Consider the following 21,420-nt stretch of genomic DNA (forward strand, 5'->3'; position numbering starts at 1 on the left):
TCCGCAAGAGATATAGAAATCATACCCTGCGACAGTATGATGTCCGTTCGCAACACTTCGGAAAAGACGCACAACACTTAACAATCACTGGAAACACTGCACTAAAAAGTCGGCACGAAGATGACACACCACAGGCAAGGTTTGATGGGGGGGGGGGGGCTGGACAGATGAGCGAGAAAAAAAGGGGGGTGGTGAGAAAGAACGAGAGGTGGGGGGGGGGGCTGACGAAGGGAGAGGACTCAGAAGGGGGAGCAGGGCAGACACGAGAGGGGATGAGGAAAGGCAGAAGAAGGAAATGCAAAAGGACTCGGGGGAGAGAAGGGAGGCAGAGAGAGGGTAGGCGGAGAAAAAACAGGATGGTAAGGGGCAGGGGGGAAGGGAAGAGGGAGCCCGGGGAAAAGGACAAAGGAGAGATGGTGAGGATCAGAGTTGATAGGAGGGTTAAATGGAAGGAGAGAGGGCATCAACTGTGAGGGGGAGTTGATGGAAGCCACCTTGGGAAAGGAGATGGAGGGTAGGGGGGACACAACAGTGAAGGCGGGGCAGATGGCAGGGGTTGGAGAGGAGAGGAGCAACCAGGGGTGAGGGGGATCAAGGCGGCAGGAGGTGCAGAGTGTGCAGAAATGTTCGAGGAACAGGAGCAGATGGGGCAAAGGAATCAGGTCGTAGAGGATCCACGTGGGGGACAGGAGGTGTATACAGAAGGCGAAGCAGATGGCATGGGACTCGAAGATCTGGAGGAACTTATAGAATTTGGGGGGGGGGGGGCAGATATCCAGTATCCAGGCGGGACTGGCATAACAGAGATTGGGACAGATTAAGGACTTGTAGACGTGGAGGATGGTAGAGGGGTGCAACCCCCATGTCCGGCCAGAGAGGAGTTTGAGGAGTCAGAGGCGGTTGTGGCTTTGGATTGGAGAGAGCGGATATGAGGGATCCAGGTGAGGTGACGGTCAATGGTGAGGCCAAGGTAGGTGAGGATGGGGGGGAGGCAGACAGGATGGGCGCAGATGGTAAGGGAGAAATTAAAGAGCCGGAAGCAGCAAGTGGTATGACCTACGATGATTGCCTAGGTCTTGGAAGGATTGATTTTCAGGAGCCACTGGTTGCACCATGCAGCAAAAAGGTCAAGGTGATTCTGGAGGAGGCGTTGGGACTTGAATGGTAGGAGCGAGGGCAAGGAAGGCGGTGTCATCAGCATACTGCAGGAGGTGTACTGGAGGGGGGGGGGGTTGAGGCATATCTGCCGTGTACAGGAGGTAGAGGAGAAGGGAGAGGACAGAGCCCTGAGGCACACCTGCGGAGTTGTAGAAGGTGTGGAAATCGGCGTTATGGATGGTAACATAGGAGGGGCGGTGGGAGAGGAAGGAGGCAATCAGACGGACGTAGTAGGTAGGTAGAGCGTAGGTCTGGAGTTTAAACAGGAGACTGGAATGCCAGACACGGTCGTAGGCCTTTTCGAGGTCGAGGGAGGCAAAAATGTCGGAGCGACGGGAGTTAAGCTGGAGGGAGAGGAGATGAGTGAGGCGTATGAGTTGGTCATTGACAGAGAAGGAAGGTCAAAAGCAACATTGGGTGTTGGGGTGAAGGTGGTGTCGCCGGAGGTGGTGGTGGATGCTCCAGGTAAGGCTGGATTCCAGTAGCTTGCTGAACACCAAGGTGAGACATATAGGGCGATAGGAATCGGCATCAGATGGAGGCTTGTTGGGTTTGGAGAACATCAGGATATGGGAGGTTTTCCACAGGTTTGGGTAGAAGCCAGTGGCAAGGATTACGTTGTAGAGGGTGGCAAGGACTGCAAGGAAGAAGGGAGGGCAGTGTTTCAGGTAGAGCATAATTGATCTGAATGACCATATATTCCATTAAAATAAGCTCTACCTTCATGTATCTTCTTTCAGCAGCAAATAAAACAACTGTTATGTACTGACCTTTTGACAGCTCTTCGATTTCTTAGATATATACCACTGGCCACTAAGATTAAAACGTAATGAAGACGATTAGCAATTAACGTCCAGCTGACATGAAGTTCACTAAATGCTTGACTATTCAAATATTCATCATTTCAGTGGAACGGTACAACATATGCACGAGTAACGCCATCTACATTCTCTAGATAAGGAACTGTCACTCAGCGCCTTTCTCATTCTAAATTCGCACCTGAATGTTGATTGGTTGTGAGAAGCCCGTGTTCGGTCTCATCTAAAAGAAGGAATTTTTACCAGCACGTGTCGGAGGAACATCACAAATGTCATGTGGATATGGAATCCATGGGTTCTGGAGGGCCATACTAATCAGGGGACCGCACCTACACGTCACCACAGATTTTGTCCACATTTATGTTACGTGCATGGCTTGGCCATAAATGAAACTGACAGAATGGGAGCTCCGGATGGCCAAGCGTTTAGGAAAAATAGCGTTCTTGGAGCGGTTCGAGTGCTGAATGAGCCGTTTTTGTTATCGTAGACAGGCAGTGGTTGCTGCAGAACAAACTGTGCAGAACGATAATCCGAGGATCGTTGTATCGAGTCCCTGTCAGGAAACTTTTTTATTGTAGTGAGCACATAGTGTGTAGTGGAGTGATCACTCTGTTGTAGAAATTATTCAAAAGCCAAGATCGCTTAAATACTGCCGGCCGGAGTGGCCGTGCGGTTCTAGGCGCTACCGTCTGGAGCCGAGTGACTGCTATGGTCGCAGGTTCGACTCCTGCCTCGGGCATGGATGTGTGTGACGTCCTTAGGTTAGTTAGGTTTAATTAGTTCTAAGTTCTAGGCGACTGATGACCTCAGAAGTTAAGTCGCATAGTGCTCAGAGCCATTTGAACCATTTGAACCTTAAATACTGTTTACCGTATAACCGGTTTCAACATACTAAAGGTACCATCATCGGATCTGAATGTAGATTAACATTTATATCCAAATGGTTTATAAATGTTAATCTACATTCAGATCCGATGATGGCACCTTTAGTGTGTTGAAACCGGTTATCCAGTAAACAGTATTTAAGCGATGTTGGCTTTTGAATTATTTATAAAACTTTTTATTTTCAATTTTTACATTATTTACATTGTAAATAAATACAGAAAATGCTCAGTACATCGTATTTTAGCTATCGAAACCGAATGTGCAGGAGAAAAAATTTCTTCTTTTATTTGGCTCCTGAGGAGGACAAACAAATCGTCTACTGCACGACGAGAATTTTTCAAGATCAAGAAGGACGGTTATAATACAGTATTAAAGTGATTCTCACTCCCCTCCCAGATCCACTCCACTCGTGCAGCCCTGCGATGTGCAATTTTATCGTCGGCTTAAGGATTTCTTCAAAATGTTGGGTCGACCCAGGGGTGGATGCCAAAGAATAGGTGCGTGCTGAGACGAGTGAAAAGTAATGAAAAACACACGTAATATGTATGTAATTCTGGTTTACTGAACTGCAGTTTAGCAAGTACAATTATACTCCCAAACAAATCCGCGAGACAGGGAGGTTCGCCGTATATAATAACAACACAAGCTAACTAATAGTAAGGCTTTGAATGCTACTGAGAGACTGGTTGACATCGGTGCGGAGTCTTCTTCAGTCGGCTGCGTGGTGGTGTTAGTCACGCTTCCTGCAGAGGGTTGTCTTGGAGCCAGCCGCGTATTGGCGGGGCAGTCATATGAGTTACAGTCAACTTCTTGACGAGGATTACCTGGTGTGTTATCGATAGCGTACGACACCACATAAAAAGCTTGTTGTCTTGGAGCCAGCCGCGTATTGGCGGGGCAGTCATATGAGTTACAGTCAACTTCTTGACGAGGATTACCTGGTGTGTTATCGATAGCGTACGACACCACATAAAAAGCTTCAGAATTGCTTTTATGTATAGAGAGAAAAAGAAATCATGTCCAAAGAAGATTGCATCAAAATGCATTCCGTTCTACATCACCAGCTATTGGTTCAAATGGCTCTGAGCACTATGGGACTTAACATCTGAGGTCACCAGTCCCCTAGACTTAGAACTACTTAAACCTAACTAACCGAAGGACATCACACACATCCATTCCCGAGGCAGGATTCGAACATGCGACCGTAGCAGCAGCGCGGTTCCGGACTGCAGCGTCTAGAACCGCTCGGCCACAGCGGCCGGCATCACCAGCACTTATTGCCAATATTTGTCGAAATGATGCGTTACGTGTGGTTTGCTGCGCAACTGTGCGATGAGAGAGAACCTTTTATGAACGTAAAACAAGTTGATTTTTTTACAGAAAATTTAAAACGACTATGTAATTGTAAAAATTTGGCGTTTATAACGTGTGGAACATCCCGAGGAAATTAGTGCTTGCGCTGTTTTTAAAATAAGTATACTCCCAGCACGTGCAAATCATGAACCGTAAAATAATAAAGATATCTACTTTTACGTACGAAGTTCTTGTGTACACCATAGAATCCTTTCCTGGAAATCATGGATTATCATTTGCCTTTCCTTTAATGAAAATATTAATTTATACGATATCTTGAGCATTAATAAACGTAAATATGGTCCTAGTAGACTGTAACGTGATTTTTATTTAATCATGCGATTAGCTAACTTCGACTACTTGTCATTCTCAAGCACTTCTAAAAAAATGGGTTCAAATGGCTCTGAGCACTATGGGACTCAACTGTCGAGGTCATTAGTCCCCTAGAACTTAGAACTAGGTAAACCTATCTAACCTAAGGACATGACAAACATCCATGCCCGAGGCAGGATTCGAACCTACGACCGTAGCGGTCTCGCGGTTCCAGACTGCAGCGCCTTTAACCGCACGGCCACTTCGGCCGGCTCAAGCACTTCTAAAACCAACATGGAATACCACTACATTGTCTGCATGCATCGCACGTATAACTAACTTAATTCTAACTAACTTAGTTATACAGGGTGTTACAAAAAGGTACGGCCAAACTTTCAGGAAACATTCCTCACACACAAAGAAAGAAAATACGTTATGTGGACATGTGTCCGGAAACGCTTACTTTCCATGTTAGAGCTCATTTTATTACTTCTCTTCAAATCACATTAATCATGGAATGGAAACACACAGCAACAGAACGTACCAGCGTGACTTCAAACACTTTGTTACAGGAAATGTTCAAAATGTCCTCCGTTAGCGAGGATAGATGCATCCACCCTCTGTCGCATTGAATCCCTGATGCGCTGATGCAGCCCTGGAGAATGGCGTATTGTATCACAGCCGTCCACAATACGAGCACGAAGAGTCTCTACATTTGGTACCGGGGTTGCGTAGACAAGAGCTTTCAAATGCCCCAATAAATGAAAGTCAAGAGGGTTGAGGTCAGGAGACCGTGGAGGCCACGGAATTGGTCCACCTCTACCAATCCATCGGTCACCGAATCTGTTGTTGAGAACAATGCCTGCCCAAACGTTCACAGAAAATCTGTGTTGATGACGTGATTGCACACTTGCGTGCAGATTCTCGTCAGCCCACACATGTTGATTGTGAAAATTTACAATTTGATCACATTGGAATGAAGCCTCATCCGTAAAGAGAACATTTGCACTGAAATGAGGATTGACACATTGTTGGATGAACCATTCGCAGAAGTGTACCCGTGGAGGCCAATCAGCTGCTGATAGTGCCTGCACACGTTGTACATGGTACGGAAAGAACTGGTTCTCCCGCAGCACTCTCCATACAGTGACGTGGTCAACGTTGCCTTGTACAGCAGCAACTTCTCTGACGCTGGTATTAGGGTTATCGTCAACTGCACGAAGAATTGCTTCATCCATTGCAGGTGTCCTCATCGTTCTACGTCTTCCCCAGTCGCGAGTCATAGGCTGGAATGTTCCGTGCTCCCTAAGACGCCGGTCAATTGCTTCGAACGTCTTCCCGTCGGGACACCTTCGTTCCGGAAATCTGTCTCGATACAAATGTACCGCGCCACGGCTATTGAACCGTGCTAATCCATACATCAAATGGGCATCTGCCAACTCCGCATTTGTAAACATTGCACTGACTGCAAAACCACGTTCGTGATGAATACTAACCTGTTGATGCTACGTTCTGATGTGCTTGATGCTAGTACTGTAGAGCAATGAGTCGCATGTCAACACAAGCACCGAAGTCAACATTACCTTCCTTCAATTGGGCCAACTGGCGGTGAATCGAGGAAGTACAGTACATACTGACGAAACTAAAATGAGCTCTAACATGGAAATTAAGCGTTTCCGGACACATGTCCACATAACATCTTTTCTTTATTTGTGTGTGAGGAATTTTTCCTGAAAGTTTGGCCGTACCTTTTTGTAACACCCTGTATATGCAATGCATGCAGACAGTGTAGTGCTTTTCCATGTTGGTTTTACAGGTGATTGACAATGACAAGTAGTCGAAATTAGCTGATCGCACAATTAAATAAAAAATCACGTTATAGCCTAATACGGACCATGTTTGCGTTTATTATCTGGAGCCTGTGGATCCCCACAAATACAAAATTTTAATCTTGAACATTTTTTTGGTTAATCTGCAGTGAAAAATAACATAAAAACTGAAAATAAAGAAGTGGCAGCTTAGAGATTCGAACCCACGACCGACGGATTACTGTTCTGGACGCTTTTCGATGCGCTTACCTCTGTCTTGTATCTACGCTAACATAAACGACTCATGCCTCGTCCGACCTGCGCCAAAAACGTTATTTCTTTCTAAACGATTGGCCATATGGAGGATTCACTTCTGTCACTTTCATTTCTTGCGAAGCCCTGATGTAGCATAAATCTGGACGAAATCGGTGATGACGAGTATGTGCGGTTTCGTTGTGAGCGTCATGCAGGAACTCAACAGTCCCACGAGACTAGCGCCCGAGAGGACAGATATTGTTTGCTCAGGTATGCAGAAATGTAAAGTCGTTTATATCATGAAATGGACATGTTTGTAGCAAGACAAGTACTCACACGGAAAGAGCGACGACGTCTGCAGCACCACGAACTGTAAACAGCACTTCCGGCAGCAGAGAGTGGGGCGGTCACAGTGGTGTATTTAACAGCACTGGACGCACTAGTGGCAGTATTTCATTTTTTCTGACAGCTCCCTGTTCTGTGTACAGTATCAAGATGGACTTAAACGAGTGTGGACATCCTATGAGAACGAATGTTATCAGATTGCATCCGCCGTTGCCATAAGTGCTCAACAACTGACATGGCAGCATGGCGTGCAAGTGGGTACCAATGCGATCACCTTTGGTTCGCGTTGCCGGTAATCTGGACAGCAGCCGCTAAATTTATGACGAGTTAAGGCGGTAACTGTGTCCTATCTTCCAGGTCTACGTGACATCCTACTGCAATAAGTTGACACAAGACCGTATGCTGCCCGTGTTGCACTGACCTACCTCGGTACAGAGGGTGTTCAACTGTCGCCCTATCCAGCACATTCTCCAGGTCGCACGCTCATTTAAAACATCTGGTTGTGGGCTCCAGAGAGGCTGCCAAATTGTCACTCGCCGGCGTCTACTATTGATGTGCTGTAGCATAGAGCTGAAGCATCAAGAAATGATAAACCCGTGTCTGTCATCGATGCTCAGCTGCACTCGATACCCAGCTGAGTTAGAAACATTGTTGCCACATTTCGTACCATGTGTAGCTCAAATCACCTAGAAATTTAATTATGTATTTTTACTACGCTGTATACATACAGCTTAGTTATTGCTATCCTCCTTGGTGTCGCAATTTTAATGGTCAACACTGTATGTATCGGACTCATATCAGAAGTATTACTGATTTTTTATCATCTAGATAATAGTAACTGTTACCCGCGTTGTGGAATTGAATTTGTTACTCTTTTTGATCAGTGATGTTTTACTTTACTTTTTAGGTACCTACAGAAGTCTGCAAAGAAATGAAATGATTGTAACTACGAATATTTTCTCGTGACGTATTTAATGTTTCACAGCAGTTACGTAACTCAATGTTTACATTATTTACAAAAGAAGGATGTGAACATCAAGTTAAACCCTGTGAATATTATATTAACGTAAAAATTCAGCTATGAAACACTCTGTTTCTCGTAGTAAAGCTAACAATTATATCTTTTAGTTCTTCGTATTTCACGGAAGATGCCTAAGACAATGAGGTGTAACGCGTTTGATTAAAGAATAAAAATTAAAAAATAGTTGTTAGAAGGGAGTAATTGTTAAATCCGAGTAATTTATTCCTACTTACAAGATAAACGGCGTTGAAGTAGTAGATAAGGAGGAATTGCTGCAGACATTAACTTCTTCCTTCGCTCCATGGTAGAACAACGTAATAATACGTGAGAAGCACAGTACTGCGTATGTTCTACGGGATTAGTTTATTTAATTAGCCGGTTTTCGGCTTACGAGGCCGTCATCAGGCTTTAACTGACATCGTCGTCAAGGAAGTTACAATATTTCTAAACAACATTGAAAATGTTGTTACTCATCTAGAATGAGGCACAAACACATAAACGTCATCTTTGACAATGCAGTGGTAATTCAATTGAAAAGGTAAAAAAACTGAACAGTAAATGAATATAGAGGGAGTAAACCAGGAAAAATAGCTCTAAAAACAGTGCGTACATAACAGTTTACACTAAATTACTAATCCCAATAAAACAAAATTAGTATTTGATAAGACTACTCAGGAATAGCTTGAAGAGGTATTACATGTGGAAAGTGATACAGCAAATGAGTAAAAGATGGAACTGACATTTGTAACAACGTACCATTACGCGATTGTGTCGATATTCTTACAGAGTTGATGTACAGGTCTAGTGTCAGCCTTGTGGACTGGAATTACTTGAGACTGGCCACACAGACATGCTTATCATAAAACGATATCCACTTTCAAGGGATTTTTGTACAAACATGGATTAGCTACAGCCTCTTAGTCCGCTCTTGGCTTATTATTCATGCACCATTTCGAGCAAAATATTTTTAATAAAGAACTGGACAGGCACTACAAGACAACTCAACACTTTTTTTCACTGCTTAAAAGAGTCAGCATAAAAATATTCAGTTCACAGATGAGACTGGCAATAAATCCATAAACTTCCTAGAACTACATCAGTACACAAACACATTGTTTTAAAATGTACAGAAAAACTACAACCGCCGGCACAGTAGCACGTTCTGGCTCACAACAGTCTGTAACACACATACATGCAGCTTTCCAATCAGTGGTGCACCGTCTCATATCTGTTCCCACGTCCTAAGATGATTTCAAAGCGAGTTAGTTACAATAAAATTCATTGCCTCAACCAATGGCTAAAATCCTGTCCTGATTGATCATATCTTCCGTAGGACTCAGAACTGAAAATTATACTCCTCCTCTATCCTACTCCTGCTACCCCTTCCACTTTCAGCAGTAAGTGGTGCACAGCACCATACCTGGGTCAGTCCAGCCTAAACACTGAAATCTTGCAACGACAGGATTTCCTGTCACGAGAAAAGTACCACAGCTCGGTGTACTTCCAACAGCAAAACAAGTAGCGAACAGTGGAGTATACAAAATTACTTGATTGTGAGAAGTTATATAGTGTGAAACAGGGAGACAGAGAGAGAGAGAGAGAGAGAGAGAGAGAGAGAGAGAGAGAGAGCAAGTAGGCTGGCTGAACATGAGCGCAGGTGGAGGTTGCCGAATAATGACTTCACATATGATGAGCACATACTGAGTGAGGGCCATTTAGAAAACGAAGATAAAAAACCTCAATCTGTTGGAAGCACCTGGAAATGAACAAACATCTGATCCACAGATCGTATTTAAGGTTAAACGACCAAACGCGGCTCAATACTTCTCTTCTAGACTTCACTTAATCCCCTGTTTCTCATTACTTCCCACACTTTTTCTTCCTATTGCTCCATTTTTCTGTACTTATTTAATTTGTTTTATTGTGACTGCCTGTGTTTTCCACATATTCTGTACTTAAAATTTTCTATTCCATATTTTACTCAGTTTATCACTTTCCATATATAATACCTCTTCAAGCTATTCTTTAGTAGTCTTGTCAAGTACTAATTTTAGTTTATTGGGATTGTTAATTTAATGTATTACCCGGCAAGGCGAAGTGGTAATGCGGTAATAGCAGGAACTAACTTGGTCACGTGACTAGTTACAGTCACACTCCGATTAAAGTAGAGCTATGTCGCAGTGTAAGCATGGACGTTGGACGCGGAAAATGTCTTCGCGGGCAAGAGCAACGGTTTGCGGTTGACGTGATTAAATTTAGTAACAGTGAGAAAGAGAAGGGATTTATCGTGCCAGCGGAGAAGGTGATGGAGCGTGCAACCAAGGGTGGTTTGCAAATTACGGGAGAAGAGACACGAAGCCGAACAGAGAAGAATTCAAGTTTCTGCGCCAAAGAAGGACAAGCAAGGTGCCCACAATAAGAATTCCAGTGACGATATAGATAAATGTATTATCAGCAAGCAGTTTCAACGCTATTACGAACAATATAAAAGAAACCTTAACTTCTGGAAAACTGCACAGCTTTTTTTTTTTTTTTTTTTTTTTTTGACATAACTGAACTTAACAGTCTAGCAAGGAAAATCTTAGAGATTTTTTTCTGTGAATGAGATTTACTTTTAGGAGATGCCAAAACAAACATGTTATGTCAAACGAGAAGACACAGCTGTAAAAAGGGCATAGCACATTACATTTTACAGATGAATGAAGCCTCATAAAAACGGCCGGTGGTTTACTTAGATGAAACATGGACCCACACACATTACACTGTAAATAAATGTTGGCAAAGTGACTGTTCGAGGAGTATTACCGAATGAAAGTGCCGGTCAGCTCTTATCTATCGTGCACGCAAGTGGTGGTTTGGGATGATTGTTCAGTATTCACTTCTCATATATGAGCCAAAAACCAGAACGTCGGTCTGTCACTCACAAATGGATTCAAAATGGTTCATATGGCTCTGAGCACTATGGGACTTAACATCTGAGCTCATCAGTCCCCTAGAATTTAGAACTACTTAAACCTAACCAACCTAAGGACATCACATACATTCATGCCCAAGGCAGGATTCGAACCTGCGACCGTAGCAATCGCGTAATTCCGGACTGAAGCGCCTAGAGCCATCGGCCACCGCGGCCGGCTCACAAGTGGACCATGAAATCTTTTCTTTATTTATCTGAGGAGAATCACATTTCAAATATTTTCTAAATTAATAAAACAAAACCAGTTGGCTACAACCGTACTGCCCTTCGTAGCAGGCTAATTTGTAAATTGTTATGCCCGCCTTCTCTTACTGGCAAGGGGTCTCGTTCTCAATGGTTTGCTGGTGACAAAATGTTCGATAACTCATAGGGGGATGGGTGGGATCGAGTTTTTGAAACAGTCTATAAGATGGTGGACAATTAGAAAACTTAATATAACGAGCAAAATGACGTGGCAAAAAATAGGAATAAAATAAATAGAATTTACTGAATAAAAATATGATTAAACTCATTTCAATAAATATTTAAATATTTCAAAGCACCCGGATGGATTCTAACTCACAATCGGTTGCTTGTCGAGTAAATGTTTCTTACCCATACGCTAAGCGACTACCCAAACCTGTACCATAGGTTTAAATGTTCTAGAGTCTAGAGCATCATGCAAATTCTTTTTGTTGATTACTCGCAATGTCTTTACCCCTTTGCAGCCATTGTAAGAGTCCAAAATGTTTGATTACGATTATGTTCAGTCAATGATCACTTAGAAATTATTTTTTATAATGCACTTGATTTGGCGGAAGTAATAAAACAGTCTTGTACGGATAAGATTTTTAAGCATCTCTTCTTGAACAACCACCTCTGTCCGTTAAATAAAAAAACTGCGCAGGCGCTGGTAATGTCACTTCACAGAGTTGACTTAATCCGAACAGCACATTTAATAATCCATGACGCTCGGACTCCGATATTTGATCGGATTAGCAAAATAGATACAGGCCTAAAATGTAAACACGACAGAGAACATAGTATTCGGATTTCAGAAGTAGATTTTCGTCTTCCGCGAAATGTGTCGCTTGTAAACATGGTGACAGGTGGGGAAGTGTGACATCGCTCCACTTGCAAGGTAGCTGAAGTGTACCACAGTCCACAGTATTACTTCCCTCTCCCTGTTTCACGGGCGTAAGCACGACACTGCTGCCATCGTAGTGAGATTATCACTCCGCTTTGCTGAGTACCAAATTGTTACATAGGCACTGTTTTTCGACTTTAAAGTTAATGTTTCTCCTAGTTTGATCCCTACATATTTATTTATTGTTCATTCTTTTATCTTCTTAATTACATTATCCTCACATTGCCAAAGATGACATTTCCTGTGTCTGTGCTTTAGTCTACATGAGTAACATCTTTCCCAACGTTGTTTTCAAACATTGTAACTTCTTTGACGACTACAGTCAGTTAAAGTCTGATGATGGCCGAAAACTATGACTTAATCCTGCAAAACATACACAGTACTAAGCAAAATACACAGTACTAAGCAAATCCTATTGTGAGGGCTAATGCCTCACCCGCTAACTTAAGCTCGCTGCTATAACCTTAAATTTACAATTAGGCATCCACAGGTGCGAACATAAAAATTTTTCGATCATTCTTCTAATAAGGCAACCTTGTCTCTTTTTTGGGAACTTCTCTGTTAATCGCCTGAATTTCTGAAGCGAATTTCTTTGCGTAGTTGAAAGGAGAAACTCTGTTCAGTGGATTTTTCGTTTGTTATTTCATTTCACTTCAATATTGAGTGCATCATGGACCTTATAACATCTATAATTAAGAGCAGTGGTTTTTACAGATTGTGTTTGGTGGATCTGTGTTACATTTCTTACGTCATTCTCCATCCCCCCCTCCCGGCTTTCTGAAAAGTGATGCATATCTTTCATTTTCAAATTCATTAAAATGATAGGCTACAAGCAAATTCTCCCTTTTACGAAACATATTTTCCATTACTCCCGTTTTCACAGAAAGTTTGTTGTATGGTCTCAGTGAGTACTTCATTCTATTCTACGTAAGATTAGCATGTGTATATCAACAAAAAGTACTGATCCATTTTGTTACAAATCTTGAGTAAAAATTGACAGAAGTTCTCATACCACTCCTCAGAGTTATTTTCCGCGACTACATTTAAGTTTCGGAAAGCGTAAGTGAACATTTTCTATCAAGGGACCGTGTAGAAGTAAACAGATACGTTTATAGCCAGAAGTCAGAAATCGTGCTTTTTCGTCGTTATTCATCAAACTGTAGTTGCTGTGTTACACCCGCCAACTTACGTAATAAAAAAAAGGGTTGTATGTTACTCACAGGTGACTACGGGGTTGAGGTGAATACAAAAGTTGTAGATATCTGTTTGTATTACATAAGATATTACAGTACAATAGTAATTGAAGGTTTATAGACTGTAAAAAACGTAAAATAAAGTTTTAAGAGCACAGTAAAAGCACATTTTCTCAATTCCCTTTTTATCTATTAACAAGATCTTTGAAAAAAGGTTCACCTACATAAAAAGAAGTAAACTGCGTATATTAGGGATTAATACAATAATTTTCTTTCATGAATGTTCATAGTGGAGTAATTTGACAGCAAGTACCAGAGTTGTACAGTAGAGATTTAGTATTCGATATGCATTTTCACTAGACTTTTTCTCATTCTGGAAGTTAGCATGATATTCACCTCTAACATTGTTTTCCGTGAGTGAAACGTTCTAATCTTTAATGTGATTCAGATTCCACGTCAGTTTCACTGCTTTCATGGAAGAAGTCGAGTATGCCAAATCCAACACGATCAAATCTAGTAAAGGGCTGTGGGAGTGAACTTAACGTACGTGTTGTTACTTTCTTATTTTCCTAGATGTGGGACTCGCATTTTAAAGATAATCGTTTCTCGTGCGAAGGTAATCTTTGAACTCCATCGTGCCAGTATGATTCCATGATGTTTTCAACAGCCACTTGTTAGTAGCTCCATTCTCACTTTGTGTTATTGAATACGGACAATAGTGCATCCTCAGCAGAACAGTCGACTTGCTTACCATTTAAAGCTACCAGACTCGGGTCCTTTATACAGTATGAACCCAAACTCCACCGACAAGATTTCGGAGGTTGTTCAGGGATATTTTCTGAGTATTTTTGAATAAGACCGACAGTTGGTGGTGGTTTGTTAGAGGGTAATAATGTACTCATAATTATGATTTGTTTGCCCCTTACCGTAGTTACCTTTATTTCTTTAAACATACCTTGACAGCTCCGAAACATTCTGTAATGTGCACTCAGTGAAACGTACAAGACAAAAGACAAAGTAATGGAACAATCCTTAGATGAAACTAGTACACTTTTCCCACAGGTCAGAACAGCATTTTTATACTGCTCCTGCACCCCATTCAGTAAACCCGTACAGGAGCTGCATTTCGGCCAACCGACCATCATTAAACCTATCCGTAGTGCTGTGTGGCATCGTAACGTACAGCTATTACTGCTGGAAAAACAAACTCTGGGACAGAACAGAACAGTACTGGATGCAGGCTTGAGGTCTAAGAATAAAGTGGCCGCTACTGTTGTCAACAGAAAGTATCGTAAGTGAATTGTACAAGTTTGTTTCGAAACAAAACACACAGGGCAAACCGTTGACATTTACACTGTTGCGCAGATATTTTCAGTGCGATAGAGATGGAAAGACAGATGAGGGTAAGGAATCAAAATAAATACTGTTACTTTTTAACGATCCAACAGTGGCTAACGTGTCTTTTATAACAAAATACTCGGAAAATATCCCTGAAAAAAATCTGAAATTTTGTTGGTGCAGTTGGGATTCACCACGTGTACTGTTTGGTACTCGTATCAGATCAAAGACAGAACAGCGTTTAAACAATAATTTGTGTCGAGTAAACAGTGTAGGACAGAGCATTAGCAATGAGAGGTTGCTGGATGTAAAGGGCTCCTAATCATCTGCAATGTGTCGGACGTCTCCCCTTCCCCTACTGCAGTAACGCTGATCGGGCAAGCTATATTCTACCTGTTAGTAAACTAAACAATAACAGAGGTCACCTCTTTGGTTTCGGTGCAGTGATTTAGCGGAGCTGTGGATGAAGTTCGTCGTTCCTAATTTCTCCATTGGCTAGTAGTATTAAGGAGTGTGGCTGTGCTCGACACTAAGGAGGAGGAGGATCGAGACGGCGGCGGCAGGTGGCGCTCGCTGCACATTGACCAGCCGGTCCGCGGTGTGTGGCGGCAGTGCGCGAGTGTCTGGCTGCCCGGGACATTGCCTAGGCTGGAGGCGAGGCGAGGCGAGGAGACGGCGGGCTGCGGCGGCGTGCTGTGCGTGGCGGCAGCGCATACTGACGTCGCTGGCCTCCATGTCCGGCTCGCGGCTCTCCTGCGGCTGCACTGGCCGCCCGCTGCCCGCTGCACAGAAATAGGGCCACTCCCACGCTGACGCCGCGCCGCGGCACGCCCGCTGACAGGCCGCCGCCGCCGCAACTGCCGCCCCCGCCTCCACCAGGTGGCCCGACCCGTCCTCTGCAGGATCTCCCCTGGCAGCCACGTGCTCGATCGGGCATCCGATTCACGGCCGTTGTAACGACGGCCACGAATTTCGGATCTCCTCAAAGCAAAACGCTTCAGCTACTAGCGTCTATCGAGGCTTTCGCGGGAGATATAAGTCAGTAAAAAGTTGAAAACTTAATAAACTACGGAATAATGTAGATAGAGAGGTAAAAATTGACACACATGCTTGGAATGACATGGGGTTTTATTAGAACAAAAAAAAAACAAAGTTCAGAAAATGTCCGACAGATGGCGCTGGACACCAAAACGTCAGTGACTGCGCATGACAATCGTGTATAAAAGGAGCTGTAATGAGAATCAGATGCGCCAGCAGTCTCAGAATGTTGACGTTACCTGAAAAGGTGCCTTTAGTGAAGCTGTATTATCAGAATAGTGGATGTGCTAGTTCAGCGTTACGATCCTATCGCCATAAGAAGGGGATTCGAACGGGCAAAGGCCCGTTGACAAATGCAGCTGTGGCGAGAATGATTTCGAAGTTCGAAGCCACGGGTTGTTTAGACGATAGACCCCGTAGTGGCCGACCGAGCACAAGGCGTAATGCTGCTGAGACAGTTCAGGAAGAAATGGAGACTGCAGCCGGTTCGTCTATCCACGGGGAAGTCAGCGCTCGTGCAGTCGCACGTCGCACCGGCATTCCATACACTACTGCTTGGTTGTCACTTAAGCGTACCCTCCGATGCTATCTGTACAAAATCCATCGGCATCATGAACTGTTACCTGGCGATTTAGTGAAGCGGAGGGCATTTGCGGTGTGGGCGTTTCAAAAGATGGCGTAAGATGACGATTGGTTGAGTAACGTGTTGTGGACCGACGAAGCTCATTTCACGCTACGAGGGTCTGTCAACGCCCACAACTGCAGAATTTGGGCTACCGAAAATCCTAGAACTGTCGTGGAAACTCCATTGCACGACGAGAAAGTCACGGTATGGGTTGGATTTACCACATCTACCGTTATCCGGACTTTTTTCTTCGAGGAAAAGCGTGTTTCTGGTTTTGTAACTGCTATCGTGACGGGTGAGAGGTACACCGATATATTAAGGAATCGCTTCATCCCCAGCCTGGCTGACAAACACCTGCTGGAACGTACGATGTTTATGCAGGATGGCGCTCCACCCGATATTGCTAGACGCGTGAAAGATCTCTTGTGCGTGTCGTTTGGTGTTGATCGTGTGCTCAGCCGCCACTTTCGTCATGCTTGGCCTCCCAGGTTCCCAGACCTCAGTCCGTGCGATTATTGGCTTTGGGGTTACCAGAAGTCGCAAGTGTATCGTGATCGACCGCCATCTCTAGCGATGCTGAAAGACAACATCCGACACCAATGCCTCACCATAACTCCGAACATGCTTTACAGTGCTGTTGACAAAATTATTCCTTGACTACAGCTATTGTCCCCCATTCGGATCTCCGGGCGGGGACTATTCAAGAGGACGTCCTTATCAGGAGAAAGAAAACTGCCATTCTGCGGATCGGAGCGTCCCTTAATCGGGCAGGTAGGTTAGAAAATTTAAAAAGGGAAATGGATAGGTTAAAGTTAGATATAGTGGGATTAGTGAAGTTCGGTGGCAGGGGGAACAAGACTTTTGGTCAGGTGAATACAGGGTTATAAATACAAAATCAAATAGGGGTAATGCAGGAGTAGGTTTAATAATGAATAAAAAAATAGGAGTGCGGGTAAGCTACTACAAACAGCATAGTGAACGCATTATTGTAGCCAAGATAGACATGAAGCCCACACCTACTACAATAGTACAAGTTTATATGCGAACTAGCTCTGCAGATGATGAAGAAATTGATGAAATTTATGATGAGATAAAAGAAATTATTCAGGTAGTGAAGGGAGACGAAAATTTAATAGTCATGCGTGACTGGAATTCGAGAGTAGGAAAAGGGAGAGAAGGAAACATAGTAGGTGAATATGGGTTGGGGCTAAGAAATGAAAGAGGAAGCCGCCTGGTAGAATTTATCACAGAGCATAACTTATCATAGCTAACACTTGGTTCAAGAATCATAAAAGAAGGTTGTATACCTGGAAGAATCCTGGAAATACTAGAAGGTATCAGATAGATTATATAATGGTAAGACAGAGATTTAGGAACCAGGTTTTAAATTGTAAGACATTTCCAGGGGCGGATGTGGACTCTGACCTCAATCTACTGGTTATGAGCTGTAGATTAAAACTGAAGAAACTGCAAAAAGGTGGGAATTTAAGGAGATGGGATCTGGACAAACTGATTAAAGCAGAGATTGTACAGAGTTTCAGGGAGAACATAAGGGAACAATTGTCACAAATTGGGGAAAGAAATACAGTAGAAGAAGAATGGGTAGCTCTGAGGGATGAAGTAATGAAGGCAGCAGAGGATCAAGTAGGTAAAAAGACGAGGGCTAGTAGAAATCCTTGGGTAACAGAAGAGATATTGAATTTAATTGATGAAAGGAGAAAATATAAAAATGTAGTAAATGAAGCAGGCAAAAAGGAATACAAACGTCTCAAAAATTAGATCGACAGGAAGTGCAAAACGGCTAAGCATGGATGGCTAGAGGACAAATGTAAGGATGTAGAGGCTTATCTCACAAGGGGTAAGATAGATACTACCTACAGGAAAATTAAAGCGACCTTTGGAGAAAAGAGAACCACTTGTATGAATATCAAGAGCTCAAATGGAAACCCAGTTCTAAGCAAAAAAGGGAAAGCAGAAAGGTGGAAGGAGTATATAGAGGGTCTATACAAGGGCGACGTACTTGAGGACAATATTCTGGAAATGGAAGAGGATGTAGATGAAGACGAAACGGGATATACAATTCTGCGTGAAGAGTTTGACAGAGCACTGAAAGACCTGAATCGAAACAAGGCCCCGGGAGTAGACAACATTCCATTAGAACTACTGACGGCCTTGGGAGAGCAAGTCCTGACAAAATTCTACCATCTGGTGAGCAAGATGTATGAGACAGGCGAAATACCCTCAGACTTCAAGAAGAATATAATAATTCCAATCCCAAAGAAAGCAGGTGTTGACAGATGTGAAAATTAGCGAACAATCAGTTTAATGAGCCGCAGCTGCAAAATACTAACGTGAATTATTTACAGACGAATGGAAAAATTAGTAGAAGCCAACCTTGGGGAAGATGAGTTTGGATTCCGTAGAAAAGTTGGAACACGTGAGGCAATACTGACCCTACGACTTGTCTTAGAAGAAAGATTAAGGAAAGGCAAACCTACGTTTCTAGCATTTGTAGACTTAGAGAAAGCTTTTGACAATGTTGACTGGAAAACTCTCTTTCAAATTCTAAAGGTGGCAGGGGTAAAATACAGGGAGCGAAAGGCTATTTACAATTTGTACAGAAAGCAGATGGCAGTTATAAGAGTCGAGGGACATGAAAGGGAAGCAGCGGTTGGGAAGGGAGTGAGACAGGGTTGTAGCCTCTCCCCAATGTTATTCAATCTGTATATTGAGCAAGCAGTAAAGGAAACAAAAGAAAACTTCGGAGTAGGTATTAAAATCCACGGAGAAGAAATAAAAACTTTGAGGTTCGCCGATGACATTGTAATTCTGTCAGAGACAGCAAAGGACTTGGAAGAGCAGTTGAATGGAATGGACAGTGTCTTGAAGGGAGGATATAAGATGAACATCGGCAAAAGCAAAACGAGGATAATGGAATGTAGTCGAATTAATTCGGGTGATGCTGAGGGAATTAGATTAGGAAACGCGACACTTAAAGTAGTAAAGGAGTTTTGCTATTTGGGGAGCAAAATAACTGATGATGGTCGAAGTAGAGAGGGTGTAATATGTAGACTGGCAATGGCAAGGAAAGCGTTTCTGAAGAAGAGAAATTTGTTAACATCGAGTATAGATTTAAGTGTCAGGAAGTCGTTTCTGAAAGCATTTGTATGGAGTGTAGTCATGTATGGAAGTGAAACATGGACGATAAATAGTTTGGACAAGAAGAGAATAGACGCTTTCGAAATGTGGTGCTACAGAAGAATACTGAAGATTAGATGGGTGGATCACATAACTAATGAGGAGGTATTGAACAGAATTGGGGAGAAGAGGAGTTTGTGGCACAACTTGACAAGAAGAAGGGACGGGTTGACAGGACATGTTCCGAGGCATCAAGGGATCACAAATTTAGCTTTGGAGGGCAGTGTGGAGGGTAAAAATCATAGATGGAGACCAAGAGATGAATACACAAAGCACATTTAGAAGGACGTACGTTGCAGTAAGTACTGGGAGATGAAGAAGCTTGCACAGTATAGAGTAGCATGGAAAGCTGCATCAAACCAGTCTCAGGACTGAAGACCACAACAACAACAACACAGCTATTGTTGAGGAATGATGGTGGACGTACTGAGTATTTCCTGTAAAGAACATCATCGTTGCTTTGTCTTACTATGTTATGCTAATTATTGCTATTCTGATCAGTTGAAGCGCCATCTGTCGGACATTTTTTTGAACTTTTGTATTTTTTTGGTTCTAATAAAACCCCATGTCATTCCAAGCATGTGTGTCAATTTGTACCTCTCTATCTACATTATTCCGTCATTTCTTGAGTTTTCAAATTTATACTGACTTTTTGATCACCCCGTATTTCATAGTGCTGACTTGTGCAATTGTGAGATTTTCGTGGCTTCTGCAGTAAAGACGTAGTATGCGTTTAGAAGTGAATATCTCGTGAGCTATGTTGTTGCTCATAACTAATTACGTGAAGTAGGAATCTATTGTTACCCTGTTATTCAACTTACATTTTATTTAATTGCTGGACCTTCGACACCAATACGTGTTTTACAGTAATAAAGGGCATTCTTAAAGGTACTTCTGCTATCGTACTCATCATTTAAAGTCGTTAAAATAGTACCTGCAGAATTTATTTAATTGCAATCTTACATTTATAAATGTCAATGTACGTTCAAAATTCGCAATTGCCGAATGATAGGAACCTTCAACCATTCGATTCAAGTGTCTATTCGTATTGTATACTGTAGACTCAGCAGTATTTGGCTCGTAATGCGGCAACTACGTATCACAGCTCCTAGACAACGAAACCAGCCAAAACTTTAAATATTTCAACTCTGAGTCGGAGGGTTCGTAGTTGAGGGCCACCACGCCATCATTTCATTATTATTTTGAAAGCCCGCAATCCACAACATTATTTGTGTGATCGTTCCAATTTAGGGTATTTGCAATTGTAATCCCTGAGTGTTTAGTTGAATTTACAGCCTTCTGATTTGTGTGACTTATCGCGTAATCAAAATTTTCTTTGTTCAGGGTCAATTGCCACTTTTTGCACCATGCAAATATCTTATTTAAATCATTTTGCAAATTCGTTTTAGTCATCTGATGACTTTACAAGACGGTAAATGACAGCATCATCTGCGAACAATCTAAGACGGCTACTGAGATTGTCTCCTATGTCGTTAATATAGATCAGGAACAATAGAGGGCCTATAACACTTTCTTGGGGAACGTCGGATATTATTTCTATTTTACTCGATGATTTTCCATCTATTACTACGAACTGTGACCTTTCCGACAGGAAATCACGAATCCAGCCGCATAAATGAGGCGATATTCCGCAGGCATGCAGTTTGGTTAGAAGACCCTTGTTAGGAACGGTGTCGAAAGCCTTCTGGAAATCTACATATATGGAACCAGTTTGACATCACCTGTCGATAGCACTCATTACTTCATGAGTATAAAGAGCTAGTTGTGTTTCGCAAGAACGATGTTTCCTGAATCCGTTCTGACTACGTTTCAATAAATCGTTTTCTTGGAGGTACTTCATGATGTTCGAATACAGTATGTTCCAAGACCCTCTGCAAATTGACGTTAGTGATATAGGTCAGTAATTCAACGGATTACCCCTAGTTCCCTTTTTGGGTATTGGTGTGACTTGA

At 42.7% G+C, this 21,420-nt stretch overlaps 1 protein-coding gene across 4 annotated transcripts in view; it reads right to left on the bottom strand.

Moving 5' to 3' along the window:
- LOC126253116 (F-box/LRR-repeat protein 2) overlaps positions 1-21,420 on the bottom strand; it is a 719,590-nt gene that overhangs the window by 207,111 nt on the left and 491,059 nt on the right. The window contains exon 1 of one of the 4 annotated variants that reach the window (XM_049954236.1): positions 15,307-15,415. The exons of the other annotated variants lie outside the window; for them this stretch is intronic. Within the exon in view, the coding sequence (XP_049810193.1) occupies positions 15,307-15,321 (15 nt within the window). The 5' untranslated portion in view covers positions 15,322-15,415. Of the gene's footprint in view, positions 1-15,306; positions 15,416-21,420 lie in introns of those variants that run through there. 4 annotated transcript variants of the gene reach the window in all.

This window comes from Schistocerca nitens, chromosome 4 (assembly GCF_023898315.1).
Source record: "Schistocerca nitens isolate TAMUIC-IGC-003100 chromosome 4, iqSchNite1.1, whole genome shotgun sequence".
NCBI classification, from domain to species: Eukaryota; Metazoa; Arthropoda; class Insecta; order Orthoptera; family Acrididae; genus Schistocerca; species Schistocerca nitens.